The sequence below is a fragment of the Musca domestica genome, unplaced genomic scaffold (assembly GCF_030504385.1).
Source record: "Musca domestica strain aabys unplaced genomic scaffold, Musca_domestica.polishedcontigs.V.1.1 35, whole genome shotgun sequence".
NCBI lineage: Eukaryota > Metazoa > Arthropoda > Insecta > Diptera > Muscidae > Musca > Musca domestica.
Genome location: NW_026712315.1, coordinates 5,871,551 through 5,889,948, shown reverse-complemented (window position 1 = coordinate 5,889,948; position 18,398 = coordinate 5,871,551). Strand labels below are relative to the sequence as shown.

The 18,398-nt window shown below is 35.5% G+C and overlaps 2 protein-coding genes and 1 long non-coding RNA gene across 3 annotated transcripts; 2 read left to right on the top strand and 1 right to left on the bottom strand.

The window, feature by feature from the left end:
- Positions 1 to 1,273: 1,273 nt before the first annotated feature.
- On the bottom strand, positions 1,274 to 5,920 carry LOC131803889 (phosphopentomutase-like). The gene is made up of 2 exons (XM_059125736.1): positions 4,619 to 5,920; positions 1,274 to 2,515 (listed from the first exon to the last, which is right to left on the bottom strand). The coding sequence occupies exons 1-2, from the start codon at positions 5,627 to 5,629 to the stop codon at positions 1,685 to 1,687; spliced, it is 1,842 nt and encodes a 613-aa protein (XP_058981719.1). The 5' UTR covers positions 5,630 to 5,920; the 3' UTR covers positions 1,274 to 1,684.
- A 7,462-nt stretch (positions 5,921 to 13,382) lies between these two features.
- LOC131803916 (uncharacterized) lies at positions 13,383 to 14,450 on the top strand. The gene is made up of 3 exons (XR_009342829.1): positions 13,383 to 13,765; positions 13,850 to 13,970; positions 14,043 to 14,450. It is a non-coding gene; the product is annotated as an uncharacterized LOC131803916 (long non-coding RNA).
- Positions 14,451 to 15,745: 1,295 nt separating this feature from the next.
- Positions 15,746 to 18,289, top strand: LOC131803887 (protein SDA1 homolog). The gene is made up of 2 exons (XM_059125732.1): positions 15,746 to 16,037; positions 16,097 to 18,289. The coding sequence occupies exons 1-2, from the start codon at positions 15,846 to 15,848 to the stop codon at positions 18,134 to 18,136; spliced, it is 2,232 nt and encodes a 743-aa protein (XP_058981715.1). The 5' UTR covers positions 15,746 to 15,845; the 3' UTR covers positions 18,137 to 18,289.
- The last annotated feature ends 109 nt before the right edge of the window (positions 18,290 to 18,398 follow it).

Sequence of the window (18,398 nt, the reverse complement as noted above, 5' to 3'; positions counted from 1 at the left end):
AATTTTTTTATTTATTTTTTTATACAGGGTGAGATAAAGAAATTGCAATAGTTTTTTTTACATTTTTCTTAAAATTTTATTGAACGAAAAATATGTCGGAAATAGCATCAAATTTTAGAATAAGTTTAGATTTTTTCTAATTGGTCACCTTTGGCACGAATTATGGCTTTTAAACTGCCAATGAAACCGTCACACGCTGCCTGAATGTTGCTCTGCGGTATTTTGGCCCATTCCCGGCGAAGCGCTTGCTTGAGGTGATTGACACTTTGGTATTTTTTATTGCCAACCTTGCATTCAAAAATACTCCAGACACAATAATCCAACGGTCTGGTATCTGCAGAGTTTGGTGGCTATTGTACGCCACCAAATTATTCTTGGTGGCGCGCGCTGAGTTCTGTTGGAATGTCCAAGGTCTGCGGCCAAAATGTTTGCTTGCCCAAGGCTTTAATACACCATCCAGAATATTTTCGCGATAATATTCGGCATTTATTCTGATGATCGACCATGGTGTGGCTGCCCACACCATCATCATGGCCGGCGCTTGAGTTCTGGTGGTCCATTTTCACATTTCATTTGCACATTTTCAGCTGACCTCTTTGGCAAGTAAACACGATCATTTTGTTTGTTTACAAATTGCAGGACAACGAATGTTTTTTTACGGCTTTACCTCGGGCTCATTTTTCAACATTTGCCGAATGGAATATTGCGATAGGTTCAGCTCACGTTGCTTTCTTCCGTCCATTTCCTTGATGTCGGGCTGCGCTACCAGTATCACGGTACGAGACACAAAAGATTTATTCACATTTTTTTCTGGAAAATTCTCACCAAAATGCTTTTGTACGCTTGTAAACAATATAATGAGCAGTCACTGGAATAATTTTAACATCTGTCGGAAGAGTGGATTAGAAATGACGTCAGTCTGAAGTTGGTTGTAGTTTTTTCATCTCACCCTGTATACAACTCAGAGTTAGACTTCTAAAAATACAGTTTGCCTCCAATCCGAAATGGTCGGGTACAAGCTTCAAACGCACCCCCCTCGGGCTTAACTTCATACAACTCTTTATTACAGAGAGTAATGTTTTTCAACAGCTTCGCAATATTTGATTGCTACCAATATCATGACTTCACTTCGGCAAAGGAATGTTCACTTGGCTCTCCCATCTTTTTGTTATGACGACTTTGGTGCATACCCAATTTGTATATCCAATATAAGCAGTTAAACCTCACAATCCATCACCCAGTATCTCACCAAAGTAATAAACAAAATTCTTAATTTATTTAATAAATTAAATGCCGTTTATTATATTTGGTACTACAATGCAATGGGGATAAATGCGTACAACACACATATAAACAAATAAAAAATACATATATACTGTGCGTTACTATACGAGAGAATTTTGAAATCTATTTATTAAAATGTATACTTAAATATATAAAAATTAAATAAAGTCGTTTGTGTGGTCAAACAAATTTGAGAAACACATGCCGCAATGGAAAATGCGTATTGTCAAGTTAATATTTTCATACATATAAATATTTATGTACAACGGATTTCAACGAAGCAAACATATTTTGTGTTTCTTTTCTTTAAATACATATACATAGAAACGCACAATACAATGGCGACGATATTTATATAGTACGGATGAACTTAAAATTGTGCTAACTTATGTTTAAGTTATTAATCTGTTTTGGGCTTTAAATCATTGACGGTTGGTTGTAGAAACTCTTCAACAATTGCCTCAACCATTCGATCCAATGTGGCCCGCAAGGCTGGCCAATCTTTCTCTTGTGGCTTGGCACACAATTCGGCATAGTATTTGATTTTGGGTTCGGTACCGCTTGTACGCAATGTAATAACCAAACCATTTTCAAATGTGAAGGTAATCATTTGTGTACTGGAACTAACTGGTAGTACGGCTTTACCATCTGCCTGGGCCGTGTCGACACCTGTTGTTAAATCTCTAACATTTGCAATGGGAAATTCTCCATTGAGTATGGACTTGGGATAGGTATTGGGTTTGCCATCTTGGAAATTGCGCAGCCGGTCGAATATTCGCTTGATAACAGGAGCTTTATCACAGAACAGATAAGAACAATTGGTACAATGATAACCATATGTTTCGTAGATTTGTTGAAGTTTTTCGGTCAGAGTTATGCCTTGGGTTTCTTTGAGGTAACATGTCATTGTGGCAAGATGTGTGGCAGCGCTGACGCCATCCTTATCCAAGACTGAGGTAGAGAACATAAACCCAATAGCTTCCTCAAAGGCGAATAAAACTTGTTTGCCTTGATTCATCAATTGTATGGCTTCGTTTCCCATCCATTTGAAACCGGTCAGAGTTTCTACGAAATTATAACCATCCACCTGGCCCATGGAACGCAAAATCTTAGAGCTAACAGTACTGGCAAGTAGATAGCAATCCCCCAAATCGACGTCAGGATGTAGAGCTTTATAGTTTTGTACAGACCACCAACCGATGAGAGCTCCCAGCTCGTTGCCATTGAAGACCTGAAAAGAAGGTAGATAGAGAAAGTGAGAGAAATATATATTAATAATTGGTTGTGTAGGAGTGGAAAGGAAAATTTTACACCCTAGCAATTTTTAAGTGTTTCCCAGAAGTATTTTTTAAGGATTTTGCGATGAAAATGCTTAGATAAGTCCTTACAATAATAGAGATCCTTTTAAAGTTTATGGTTAGAAGGGAAATTTGAGCTGTTCAGTGTACAGAAGTTAGAAGACCATTAAGAAAACTTCTTCCACCAAAAGGTCATCTAAAAGTTGTATGTAACGAAAAAACATTAATATTGATAACATATCTCTGGTACGGTGGACTTTTTGACAAGAAGGTCTCCAAGTTATTCTGAAGGATTACTCTGGTAAAGATAACATCGTACTCTCTCAAAATATTTTATGGATAGGGAACATTCTTAAAACCGTTCATAGATAGAAGATAAATCCATCCAATAATAGAAAACCTTTAAAAGGAGACCAATAATAAAAGAATTACTAAAGATTTTTACGAAACAGAAAACTTTCCAATTTTCTTCTATGGTTAGAAGGCATTCTTTAGAACTGCTGACTGGAATACGTTCTGAAAGCTTGCCAAGAGCCACTTCGAAATAAAAACGATTTTCTAAAGACTTTACGGCAAAAATACATTTTAAAAGTCTTTGGAAAGATTATTTTCTAAATGCGTTTCACAAGGATATCTTCTTAATTTATTTACAAAATATATATGGCATTCCTAAAGCCTTCCATGAATATAAATCATTTCAAAGGTGACCTATGATAGGAGACCCACGAAACTTTTTCAAAAAACAGAAGACAATCCGACATTGTTATATGGTAGAAAACTTTTTTAAGGACAGCTATGACTGGAATACGTACGGATGATCTTCTGAATGTCTTCTAAGACAAGATTTTCTAAAGACCTTTTTCGGCTACAATACATTCTAAAGGTATATGGAAAGAAGATTTTCTAAAGGTGTCCCATGACAAGAATTCTTTCTTAATGTATTCTATAAAAATATGTGACAATTCCCAAACCAGCTATGAACTTTACAAAGATTTTTGGCCGCAAAGCAACCCATTGTTTCTAGGCAATTCCAAGTGATTTTACATAGATTTTTCCCATGCTTGATTAGATAACTGCAATGGCACCAACGGACCAAGTTAAATTTCCTTTAAATCTAATGCGGGAATTGTGAAATTACTCAAAATATGATTTGCAGCCTTTGATTGGCTTTATTAAATCATATGACGTTAAGGGAATAACAGAATTGTTTATGTTTGTTTTATTATCAATATTGACATAAGATGTGTTATCTCTTTTCGAAACCCGTTTCAGATTAATATGTATCATTTTAAGAAAGTTTGCTGTGGCGTGCAATCGCCGTATGCCTTTCCAAATATATGCGAATTGTGCGAATACTTATAAGTGGAACACTTGATATCAATGTTAATGTCAAGTTAAATGTATTTTTAAATTGATACTGTATTGTTATTATTTCCTTTTTGCAAAATGAATGCCAATGCTGACGAATAAATATAGGTATGTACGTGCAAATAAGGAAATCACGTTTACATTCTGATTATTCGTATAAATATGGTTATGGCAGTAGGTTAAAAGTGTTTCCAGTTATGGTTATTTCATCAGAATAAATTAATGCAAATATAAATTCACCTTTTTTGTTTGGAGGTGTGTATTTTCTAATCTCAGCATTTGTTGCTAAGAACCAAGATTGCTATCGCCCTCAATCTTTTTGATAAACATAAATGAATCTCTAAAGGCATACGAAACGAATTTTTACACTGGCATTGAATGTTTAACCCGAATTGCCTTGTCTTCACTTATCGGCTATTCAGATAACATTAATTGAGTTGTTCATCCCCTGATTGGGGGTATTAATTTATGTTGTTGTATTGTTAGGTGATGTCACAGCCCACTTAACTCGATGAATAAGTCAATGTTCCGCGAAAAATATGTTTACTTAGAGTTGATAAAATTAATAACCTTTCTATTTATTTCAGATGATTTTCCTTGTTTTCGTCAAAAAGAACCTTGTTCCCGACAACAAAAGTCTAAAATATTGTAGAGGCTGAAGTACTTACCTTCCACACACCGGTTTTGGGATCCTTTTCTGCACATGCCAAACGATCGGCGTCGGGATCATTAGCCAAAATAACTGTGACACCTTCAGCCTCGGCTTTCTTTATGGACAATTCCAAAGAACTTTTACCCTCTTCGGGATTTGGGAACTTCACAGTTGGAAAATCAGGATCAGCCTCTTTTTGTTCTTCGACTGGCAAGAGAGCTGGCAAATTGGCCTCTTCAAAAGCTTTTTCGACATAAGGCCAACCTACACCATGCATTGCTGTGTAAACAAATTTTATGTCGCCCAATTCCTTGTGTTTCTTGTTAATATCCCTAAATATCTGAGGAATATTTTGCAACAGGTTCTTATAATATGCTGCATACATTTCTTCAAATGGATCCTCTAACAAATCACAATTTTTCAAAAAGCCCGTATTCCACGATTCTTCTTTGGGTTCAAGATTGTCAAGTATAGACTGCTGTATTCCCTTGTCGTGGGGTGCAATAATCTGTGCACCATTTCCCCAATAGACTTTATAGCCATTGTCCTCTTTGGGATTGTGTGAAGCCGTTACCATAACGCCGGCCAAGCAATTCTTTTGCGATATTGCAAATGGAACAAATGGTGTGGCTACCATCCGGCTGTAGAGAAATACTTTAATGCCATTTTGAACAAATATTGTCGATGATAGTTCTGCAAAACGTTCGCTATTGTAACGGCCATCATAGCCGAATACCACACCCCGCTGATACTCGTCCTGTTTGTATTGTGTCTTAATGTATTCACACAATCCCTGGGCCGTTTGAACAATTACCAAATCATTCATTGAATCGAAGCCAGCGCGCATACACCCCCTCAAACCGGCCGTACCAAATGCCAATCGTTCTAGAAGTCTCTTTTTTAATTGGTCCCAATCATTTGATGTTATCATTTGCTTGATTTCATTCAGTGTCTTTTCATTGCGGTCCCACTTCAGCCACATATCAATTTGTTCATCTAATGCTGCATCACCTGAATGTTTGGCCATGATTTTGCGGTGTTTTGTTGTACTTTCCCTACTTTCCCTCTTTTATCTCAAGCCTGACGCACACAACAGCTGTTATTTTGCAATTGATTTTCTCGTAAATGCCAACGGAGTTATTAACGTCTCTCTTTTTCCTCTATTGAAATTTTATTTAGGAGTTTATTTTTAACCGATAATGTTAATGATTTTCATCCGACATTTAACCTTGGGAAATTATGTACTTGTTCTCTACTCGTTCCGTGCGTTCCCTGTGCGTGTGATTTTTCAAATTAAAAAATATTTTTTCATTCTCACAAGAGATCTGCAAATCGATTTATGACAATCGAGAGCCAGCAGCAGAATCTGTCAGGCATAGACAAATGAAAATATAAGTTGTGTTCCAGTACTTTTTTAGTAGTAAAACTAGCAGAAGAGAGAACAGTACGAAATCTCATTCTCGTTTAGGTGTGCTCAAAAAATAAGGGAACGGAAAATTAGCAGAAATGCGAAAAAAGGCCAACATTCAAAATTCCAAAAGAAAACACTCTAAATCGGACTGGTGAAACCTTACTGAAATGCACGCCAAAATTTAAAAAAATGAGTATTGAAAATAAGTTAAAATTAACAAATATTTTTGAATGCTGTTTATTTAGAAAGTTTTGTTTTCAGAATGCATTGAAGAGTATTTAGAGGTGGAGTTTTCTCAAATCCCAACCCCGGAGAAGCTGACCTGGTTGGAGCCGCCGGTTTAGTTAATAGAAGACTTAACGCCATAATTTGGAAAAACAGCCAACCTAAAAAATAAAAAAAAAGAAAATGTTCGCAGTAATAAGCGAACATCTTTGATTTTAAGCTTAATTTTTCAATTACCTATCACTAATTTTGCACTGTTTTCCAATACGTTTTCTCCGTCTGATTCCTCATTCAGCCAGTCCTCTTCACTGCTGGAATCATCCAAAAGTGAATACATCAGTTGCTCCATATTTTCTCTTTTTTGTTTTTTGCACGACAAGTATTAGTTTTTCTGTAGTTTTTTAATTTATCTTTTTTCTTCACATTTGTTGTCACGCGCGAACATTGAAATGTATCAAAACATTTTTCAACCTGCCAATTAAATTTCAAATTTACAATTTGCACATTTCTGCTCGGCCAAATTCATGTAGCTAAACAAGCAGAAATGTGCACCACTCAGCGCCATTTTTTCTCGAGAGAGCTGCAAGTTTTGCTAGTTTTTGGAGTTTGGGAACGCGTTGTAGCAGAATTAGCACTAATTAGTACAAATTTGTGGGTTCTGGAACACAACTATAGACATGGAAATGCTCTCACCGTTTATCTTCGAAAAAAAATCGGATCAGCAGATGTCGTCTATATCGTTTCAGGGGTTTGAGTGGGAATTTTGAAGTCACTCAATTCAAAAATGTTAAAAATAACAAAAACTGTAGGATATTTATCAGTTGAAAGTTATTTCAGAATAAAAGAAATGTAAAAAGTACGTAATGACATCGAAAAATATGGTAATATTCCAGTGAAATTCTTGAAAAACGATAAAATGTGTTTTCGAAGTCGAGTGGCTTGAACGCGTAAATCAGCATGTTGACTATGCAAAACATGATGAGAGCCACCTGGAAAAAAAGACCAAACTAATGCTAGGAACACAATTGGAGCGAACGACGAATTTCGCCCTACGCGGCGACAAAATGAGCCGCGAAAATTCGTCGTATGGAACACAATACCGACGAAATTATAAAACAGCTGATGAAGTTGTTTACTTTTTGCTCATTTGTTGACTACAATGAATTATACAAGAACACATAATTCTTTACGTTCTCTATTATAATTTCACTTATGTCCATCTTCTCTATTATAAATTCACTGATATCCATCTTCACTCAGGCGCAAGTACACAAATAAATAAACAAATTAATTATGTTTTTTTTATACGAGTAACAGATAGTAGAGTGACCATAACAAATTTTAAAGTAAAAAGTAACTTTATTTACTAAAACACATAAAATTCGTACATGTATGGCCACCTTGTACTGTTTTGTTCGCCGGTCGCCGGCGTATGAAATAGAAATAAAGCTAATTGAGTTCGCGGCGACCGACGAAATTTTCGCCGGTGCCGTGATTGTGTGCACTTCCATATACACGTATGTGTTTTATTTTTGACGACGAACATACGCCGCGAAAAAATTCGTCGTTCGCTCCAATTGTGTTCCTAGCATAAGGCTGCAAATACATAAAAAGCTTGAAGTCATGGCTAGGCATATTAATGCCAAATTATAATGAAAAACGACGGCAGGATTTTAGTGCGGCTCTGTAATTCCTTTGTGAAATGTCACAAAATAGGCCGTGCCATGACTTCTAGCTTCTTATGTACTTAGCCCTTAACTTTTCGTCGTCTATATTTTCTTTTGTCTATGTGTCAGGGTGAAGAATTTGCAAAATGTACAGTATGTTTACACATATCTGTACGACTATACATTATACATTAATAGCTTCGTTCACGTAGTTTTTCAGTGGCAAAAGTAGCAGGAGAGCAAAGGGTTATATTGTCTCACAGAAACAAAACATCTGAAAAAAATCAACAACGGAAGAGTAGCAAAACTGAGCTAAATCTTCAAAATCAGATCAACAATAATGACGCTTTCAAACAACTGATGAAAATATGATTTAAGATGAATTGAAAAACATAAGTGTTTGCAGATTTTTTTAATCAATTTCAATAAGAAATTGTAAAGAAATTAAAAATTCTTTTTTTTTAGATTTCCACTTTTTCTTGACCAAAAAGTGTAAAAAATAGAAAAAGAGATCTCAATTTTTGTTTAAAGAAAACTTAACCTTTTTCAACATATGATATGATACAATTATTTCCTATCATGGACTCAATTTTGTGGATTAACATCAACATTCTCTTCATGTTTTGTGGGTTTCTCCCAAATATAAGAATTACATGAAAACATTTAAAATAAAAAAAGGCAATGGTTGAATGTTTAAGGTGAGGGTACATAGGCAGATAGTCTTGACATTTTAATGTCAAATTATAAGAAACAACGACGGCAGCAACGTCTTCCTGAGGGAGTAAGAAAGTTTTGTTCTCTTTTCCAAGAAAACTGTGAAAAGTAAACAGCAAAAACTTAAAAGCAATCAACTGATTTGTAAAAACGAAACATTTTGTTCGACATAAACAGAAATTATTCGTGCAGAAATAAAAAATCAGCCGAGGGAACGAAAAAAATATATTGCCATTTCCAAAAAAAAAAAAAAATAAATAAATAAATAGCCTATCCAAATATAAGTCATCGGAAGGAGGAGAAGAATATCTGCAAGTGATTGCAAGAATAAATTTTTCCAGCAATTCGCTTTCTTTTGCAGATATTTGTGTTAACGGACTTCCAGTAACACTTTACAATTGTTACAAATTTAAGGGTAACCAGCAACATCTAATAAGACTTCAATACAGAGTTGCACTTTTCTTGCTGCTTTGAAGTAGAACAATAATTTTTGTAAAATAATAGCTATTTGTAAAACAATAAAATATTTAAACTTCAATACAAACGAAGCTAGCAATCAACAAATAAAATTATACAGTAAAATCTAACAATTGTCAAGTACATATTTGATACGGCTACCTTGTCCAAGAACTCAATATTGACTCCAAACGCCCCAAACGACGGGTTTAAGTCCCGGGTTAGAACCGGATCTGCAGGTTCTGTTCCAGAGCATTGTATACATGAATACGCAATACCATCAGCACATTTGAATTCAAATATCGGAAATTGGAAATTTCCGTCCGTCTGTCCATATATTTTTGTGAACAAAGTACAGTTCGCATTTATTGTCTGATTCATATGAAATTTTGCACAAGTCATTTGTTTGGCCCAAGGACGAACCCTATTGAAATTGTTGGAGATAATCCGTCAAAATTTAGATATAGCTCCCATATATATCCTCGTCCGATTTGCCTTTTATTGTACATCAAACGTGTATTATCAGCCCTGATCAGAAAAAAGTTATTGTACGATTTAGCTATGTTCACGATAAAGTCCATCTTATTTAGTCAAGAGCTTTAAAATGTAGCACAAAGGTTTAAGCTATAAGTTATTGAAAACAAATCCAAAAAACCAAATCTTGCAAATTTAGTTGTAGTTCCCATATATATCTTCAACCGATTCCGACTAAATAACTCCCACAAACAAGTAAGTACGAAGATCGATTTAGATATAGCTTTAGCTCCCATATATTGTTCATCCGATTTGTCATTTGTTACCCACAGCCGTAATATGCACTCCGTAACAACGATATTCAGGGAAATGTTCAAATACTGCTCAGAAATATCTTTGCCAAATTTTATCGAGATCGGTTCCGATTTGGATATAGCTCCCATATATATCAAATGGGCAATACAAGCCCGAATTTAAAAGATACAAATGCTTCGGCATATTTAGTCTTTAGAACTTTAAATTATAATAATTATAATAATCCTAATAATCCTAGCGTGTATGTATGTATGTATATTGACAGAGACATTAAATCAATACCAAATATCCCCAATATCTAATTGGTGGAATTTGTGGTCAAAGGTCCAATTAGACCCACCAATTGAAGTGGAAGTGTAATAAGAAAGTATATTAAGTTAGAAAATAAAAGGAAGAAATTGCGCAGTGCCAATCCAGTCCATCTGCCTCTTCTGCCGGTTTCGGTTTACACTCCGGCTATGCCTGGGAAGTGATTCAATTAAGTGCTTTATCTTAATTAATTAATGTATAATCCGTATTGAATCCGTGCCGTGTATACCCGGATCTGCAAGCACACCTTGATACAAATCGATTTGTAAATGTGTTATCTCCATATTTCCATATTTTCCAAAATGAAAACATTATTAGGTTTTAATATAAATTACTGGTTGTTTTGTTTTTCCATTTTAGATGTTCCATTATGTCTAGAATTCGACAGTGCTGCGTCCCTGGGTGCGAGAACTCTCTCATTAGATTTTGCCCCGAGGAAATAAGTATGCATGGCATAAAGGATGCATGAAAGACAATTCTATTAGAAAAACATGGTATACCAACAAAAAAGACGTCTCGAATATGCGGTAGGCATTTCAAACAGAATATGTTTTCAAGAAAAACATATCCGGTACAGCTTTCATCTTATGCAATGCCAGTTTTGTATTTGCCCACATTGGTAGCTGATGAAGGTAAGTTCTTTTTAGACAGTGTTGCATAACTAGCTCTTCTAGCTATTCTAAATTATGACTGAATTATAAATACTACTAGCAACCAACATAAGCAACGCTTTGCCAAGGAATGTCTGAAAGGTTATCAAAAAATATTTGCATTTAAAGTTATGTTTTAAGGTCTTAAAGGTAGGATCATATAGGATATACATATGGTTGGGGGTATAGACATTAATTATATGATACGTCCCAATTAAAATAATAAAATAAAAATACTATATAAAATACTTCTTCTTGTGATGAAGTGAAATATTTCTAAACTTTGTCACTGTAAAACTAAACAACGTATGGCCAAAGATAGGACAAGACAGAGACAATATGAATAACCCTGTAAAAATACGTCTGTTGTTATGATATATTAACAATATTAACATGCCTAACATGCCTGCCTCTGTAATGAGCTGTTACTCTTGTATTGTAGACACAAACCATTTGCTCACAATGCAATTTCTCTAGTCTTTACCATTTAAGGTCTTTGGTATGACTTTGAAATTTTTAAAAGTATTTATTCCAAAAGACGAATTTTAGTTTTCAATTAATCAATTTTATTTTTCAATTAAATTTTGTGATTTCATCGCTCTGTGCGACGCTATGAATATTTCATATGATGTATAATTGTATATATAACACCTATATTTAACAATAATGTATACCGTTGCATGTTTCTTATTTATCACTAACTGTACTAACTGTTATGAACACCTAACAATTTATATAATTTATAGGTGTTAATTTTGGAAACAATGTTGAGGGAATCGTTTCTAATGAGAGGTTAGATATTGATGAGTTCAAATGTGAAGTAAATGTAGAAAATTTAGAAATTAATAATAATATAAGTAGTGTAGTAGAAGAAGAAGAATCAAGTATAAACAAAGATATCTGTTTGCAAAGAGAAAATGAACTTTTACTTGCAAAAGTGGCGGCACTTGAAGAAAAAGTTGAGTTTCTCCTAGCAAATGGAATTTTCCCAGGGAAGGAGGCAAGTAAAGCCAGTATTGCATTTGCTCGCGTCATCACAAATGACTCAACACCCCCGTACACACCTGAGCAGTTAGATGTAGTACAACACCTTCAACTTCTATCAAAAGAAAATTATGAATACATGATAGATAAGTTTTAAATTGCTCTCCCCAGTACCGAAAGTGTTCTAAGTTGGCAAACGAAACCAACTCTCGTGGGATTTGACGATGATGTTAAAGAAAATTTGCACACTATTATTGAAGGGATGACTGAACAGGAACGTACGTGTGCAATCCAATTTGATTCATTAAAAGTTACTGACACGGACAGTAATGTCGTTACATATTCTTTAGGACTGCAGCTTAGTGGGTTATGTAACGAGTGGTGGATACTATTAGGCTTTTTACTAACACGGGAATATAGCATTTCGGTACTGGAAGGTGTACTTCGAGAAGTACTCGTTGGGCTAAAGGGACTATCATTGAAAATAGTTTCACTAATTTGCGATAGACATTCTGTTCATGTTCAATTCTTCCAGCAATATCGCGGCTACCTTGGACCAAATCGTCTGTGCTTTCCTCCAAATTCAGAAGATACTTTACATTGTATGTTCGATATTCCCCACTTGCTAACTAATTTATTAAATTACTTTTTAGACAATCAAGTTTTTATTAAAAGCAGGTTGGGCAAACAGATAGACGTCGCTTCTCCCGCACTAATTTTCAAAATTTTTGAGTCTAAAAACGATTTAGATGCTAGTAATATTACTTGTTCGCAATTGCAAAAAACTCATTTTGCAACAAGCTACTACAAATCGTATTCATACGAAAATAAGCCAATGGATAGAGCGGCAGCTATTTTTAACAGAAACGTGCTTGCCGCTCTCGACAGTGATATATTTTCGGAAACCGAGCAAGTAATGGTAGAGGCGACCAAAAAATTATTTGCTGGTATAATACCAATTGTAGAGCTTTGCACGAACAATTTCATAAATAATGATAAAAATGAGGCGTGCGCAATAGCTTATAGATCCATATTTTTTTTGCAATTTGTTGAGTGCGGCAACATACCTTTTATGCTTCAGCAATCATTGGAAACAATGACGTCTCTATTGCTGGAGTATGAAGGGATTAAACCTAAACACTGTGTCAATGATGGCATAGAGTATGACTTTGGAGAAATTAGGAAACGTTGCGGTGGTAGACCTGCTTTTAATGATCTTATTAAAGTTAAATCTAGATCCGATTTGTAACAACCGTGATCTAGAAAAACGAAATGAAATCGCTGTGTTGACCATTAAGTGGCGTTGCCGGTATGCTGGCGTTTAGCGCGGCTATGGCTCGTCGGATTGGGGGTTGGTTCTTGCCACTTGCAGATCTTTTCGGTTGAACAAACAAATAAAATCATACCGGACTTCAAACTAAATCAAAAAGATGGGTAAAAAGAAGCCTGAAACATGTCAACAAAAAAATTAAAAAGAAGAAAACGTTCACCTAACTGCAACCAAATCCCAAAATAACATTAGTTTTTTTTCACAGAAACAGTGCTCCTGGCGGCTGACCAGCCAGGAGATAGCCCTCCCTCCGAGAACACCTCTCGCCATGACGTCTACTCATACTGGACGTCCCAGATCTGACCCTTGACTTACCGCATTTTATACCATTACCACCACCTTTTAAAAAGGGCTTTAAGCCAAGGACATATTTGTCTTCTATATAAAATTGGTACATTTTATTTAAACTATTTAAATACCCAAATAACAATTCAAAAAAAATTACATGCTAACTTTAATGTTTGCGTTCAAATATAATAATGATTTCAATTCAATGAATAAATACTATTTTGCCAAAGATTACAAAAAAACTTTTCTTTTTCTTCTTTTAGATTGCGCTTTCTGATGACAAAAATTAGGGTGCAATAAAGGCAGCTTGCAATTGTGGTTCTTCCCAACAAGTATGTACGTAAGTATTGTTTTAAAGTTTAGCTTTTTTAATTATATTCCACGTTGACTTTTTATTAATTATATTTCTTTCATTTAATTTCAGGAAAGGCAAACAAAGATGGAGTGTCGATAGCACTTAAAATCGACGAACGGATTAAAAGCCTGGTTACCTAACCTTGAATAGAGCTCTGTTCAACGTCGTGTACCTACAGACTAACCAAAAGGTGATTAAAATTTAAAATTTACTTCATTTGTTTCCCCTTCTAATTCATATTTCTCCTTTTTTTTTTTTACAGAAAAAACCGCGGAATTTAATTATGATGCTTCGTCGTCCGTCTGTCTGTCCGAGGTTTCTTGTATAAAATGTCGGTTGGGAATACCAAGCCACGCTGGGTTAGCAATGGCGCAAAATCAGCGGCTCCCTCGATGGATTGGATGGGCGATGGTGTGGCTTGTAGGCTCCAATTCTCCATGAATTTTTAGGTTTAAGATTTATTTTCTTGGTTTAGATTTTTAGTTAATTGTTTTGGTTTTTCTTTTCAATTTTGTTAAATTGTTTCCAAACTTTGTTTAATTTTAAAAAAAGTTCAATTTTTCTTTTAATTTTCCATTTTTGTGAAAACTATTTGTTTTGTTATAAGTTTTCTTTCAATTTTTAGCCTTTTGTTGTTAAATTTTGTTAAATTATTTTAAGGCTTCCAATTTTGTAAAAAAAGTTTGTATTTCGTGTTGTTTGTATATGTGTTTCAAATAAATAAAAACATTGAATTCACTTCTCAGCAAGTGGTTCATCACCAAAAACTTTGTCGGCTTTTTTTCTTCGCTGGTTACAGGGAGCCACACATCCAATCTTCTTCGCAGGTAAATCAAAAAGGACCGATTTTTCTTACAATTTTTGCCAGGAAATTCTGGCTGCCATTTTCCTCGCTTAATTTTTCCATTTTCTTTTTATATTATTCCCTAATATTGACATTTAAGTAATTGGAATAATCAGCTGTCTCCTAGTAATGGTTGGCAACATTTTTCTTCTTCTTCTTCTAGCTATCAATTATTTTCAGGGATACCCCTTTTAAAGGCGCACACCACAGATTGTGTTATTAAACTAACCAGATCTATTGACAGAACATTATTTTGGTCCGAAAAGTGCTTTAACGCGTAACGTCTTTTTTAATAATACAAGCCACTTGATTTGTTTTCATTTGATACAAAAACAAGACGCACGTTAGAAGCCTCGCTTTGCGCTTTTTTTTTTTTACTAATACATTAAAATGTCTAACGTATAACAGTATCTTCTTTTGCCACTCATTAGCCTTTATTTGTCCGATTGATACGTTTGGTTTGGTTGTTCCGTTTACGTCTGTCTGATATTTGGTTTATCGTGGATATTGAGCTTTTGCTGCTTGTTTTTCGAGTTGCGTTTACCTACAAAATGATGATTAGGGGGTCCCTGTTGGCTTATTGGAATATTTTTTTTTAAATCTTTTAAATAAGTCACAATAGAGCAGATAATCAGAAATATACGAAACGTAACAATGGTTTGAAACGTATCTTTTTTTGTACTTTTGTATATATAGCCGTAGTTGTAGTATTTAGAATTTTTACTGTTTTAATGTTTTTAATACATATATTTATTTTCTAGTTATAGATGGGGGTTATATGGGAAAGTGAAGCGAATACAAAACTTTTGTACACAAAGCCTCTCCTTTCCAAATGTCAACCTCGCCCACACATGGTGGCCCCTGTTTTCGCTTAAGAGGCTCTGGCGAAAAACTTACTCGTGGATTCTCCTGGGCTTTCATAAAGGAAATATTTTTTATTTCAAATTTTCGAGCATCCACTCGATGGACCCTGTGTGGATTCAGAATTAATAACCGACATATATGCTTCTTCTTTTTCAGACGAACATACGTACTTGCAAGGTAGATGTACTAGGTAATCGCATCAGCCCAGCTGACGGCACCATTAAATGTCAATTTCGATTTTGGGATACCTAACATAAAAAACGTGTCCGTTGTTTTGGGCACTAGCCACTTATATCTTTCCTTATTTAACTTGTTTTTCATTAAATTTGTTAAATTTGTTGTGGAATATTATTAAATATGGTACGGCACAATAATCAGTTGCCGGATAATTTGCCGCAACTGCAGAATTTAATAAAACGCGATCCCGAGTCCTATAAAGATGAGTTTCAACAACAGTATCGCCATTTCCTAAGTAGTTTGGAAGTATTTGCCCTCAATCCAACAGAGGAGAACAAGTCTCTGGATGAGCTGGTTATGTTTATTGCCCAGGTATGTGGGAAAACAATATACTAATTTAAAACCATGTCATAACAACAGCTTCTTTGCAGGTGGCTCAATGTTATCCGGAGGTGTGCCTCCAGTTTCCACAACATTTGGTAGATCTCTTAAAGAATCATGCCACCACCTTGGACCCGGCAATGCGTAATTGCTTTGTTAAGGCTTTGATATTGCTGCGCAATAAAAATCTCATCCCTGCCCTGGATTTATTGGAGCTGTTCTTCCAACTTTTGCGTTGTCCGGACAAACATTTGCGTATCTTTTTACAAAATCACATAATAACCGATATCAAAAATATGAATGCCAAACATAAGGATATGAAACTGAATTCTAGTCTACAGAATTTCATGTACTCCATGCTGAAAGATGCTAATCCCAAGGCGGCCAAAATGTCTGTGGATATTATGATAGATCTGTACAAAAAGAACATTTGGAACGATGAGAAGACGGTGAACGTTATTGCCACAGTTGGATGTTTTTCCAAAATCACAAAAGTATTGGTTGCTTCATTGAAATTCTTCTTGGGACACGATGAGGAAGACAAGGGTTCCGATGATTCAGATAGTGAAAATGAAGTCGATTTGAAGGGTGCTCTGCTACAAAGTCGTGTAAATAAGAAGACCAAAAAACGTAAGAAGCAATTGGAGCAGTTAAAGAAGCAAGCTGTCAAGGCTCAAAAGAAAAAGAAGAATGCACCTGCCTTCAATTTCTCGGCCATACATCTGATACACAATCCGCAGGGTCTGGCCGAAGGATTGTTCAAGCAGTTACAGAACAACAATGAACGTTTTGAAGTGAAGTTGATGCATTTGGATGTCATTTCACGTCTTATTGGTATTCACGAGTTGTTCCTGTTTTCTTACTATCCCTACATTACCCGTTTTATTCAGCCTCATCAGAGACAGGTGACTCGTATTTTGCAATTTGCTGCCCAAGCCTCCCACCCTCTGGTTCCAGGAGATGTTATAGAACCCATACTGAAGACAATAGCAAATAATTTCATCACCGAACGCAATTCTTCTGATGTGATGGCCATTGGCTTGAACGCCACACGTGAGATTTGTCAAAGATGTCCATTGGCCATGGGTGAAGATTTACTGCGCGATTTAGCAATGTACAAAGCATACAAAGAAAAATCCGTCATGATGGCAGCACGTTCCTTGATTATGTTGTACAGAGAACAATTGCCAGCATTGTTACATAAAAAGGATAGAGGTCGTTTAACCGAGGCTCAGGCTGAACACAAGCCCAAGGCATATGGCCAGGTGGAGGTGCATGAGACTATACCTGGTGCCGAGGCTTTGCTAAAATCATCTAAGACCATCGATTTAGGTAGTGATGATGATGACACCGATTCCAATGATGGTGGATGGGTAGACGTGTCAGATGATGGGGAAGATTTGTCGGATGATGGGGAAGAGGATGATGAAGATGTAGATGATGATGAAGATAATGGCGAGGAATGTGACAGTGAAAACTATGAGGAGGACGATGATGAAGATGACGAGGAAGAAGATGAGGATTCGGACAACGAAGAAAATAAGGAAGACTCAGATAAGAAAGAGAAAAATCCAAATGAGCCGAAAAATAAGAATGTTTCCCGTAAGAACTCCATATCATCGAACACATCGAAAGCTTCGAAAAAATCCCAAAAGTCAGAAGCTAAAATTTTGAGTGAAAAAGAGGCGGCACAAGAATTGGCCTTAACCCGTATATTCACGGACGAAGACTTTAAACGGATCAACACAGCCAATCTAAAGAAAACTGTAACGAATGCCCGCAAACGTCCCTTGGAGAAGGATCGTCAAGAATTCGTTAAACTGGACAATATTGAAATGATTTATAAGAAACGTAAACACGACAAAGAAAGTCGTTTAGAAACAGTACGCAGTGGTCGGACAGACCGTGAAAAATTCGGTTGGAAAGACGGCAGACAAAATGAGAATTGTTCCAAAACAAATCGTGAAAAACAAAAACACAAGAACTTTGTGATGATGCGTTACAAAGCCCGCTCGAAGGTCAAGAAGAGTTTCCGTGATAAACAGCAGGCTATGCGTAAACATTTGTTGCACATAAAGAAAATGAAATAAAGTGGATAGGTACCTACATATTTTTTTAGATATAATTGTACTAATAGTTGATTTTGAAATGATTGGCTATCTATTAGTAGATACGAAAAGTTTGACTGTAAGTTATAAAAATTACAATTTTTAAGAAATAAATATTTTTTATATTTATCTTAATTGTTTTGGATTTTATTTGGGAAGGTCTGAAAAAATGTGGTAAGTTCTGAAAGAAATTTCTAAAATGTTATTCCATTCATTTCCGCAGTAAAGTGGGAAATATTCGTTT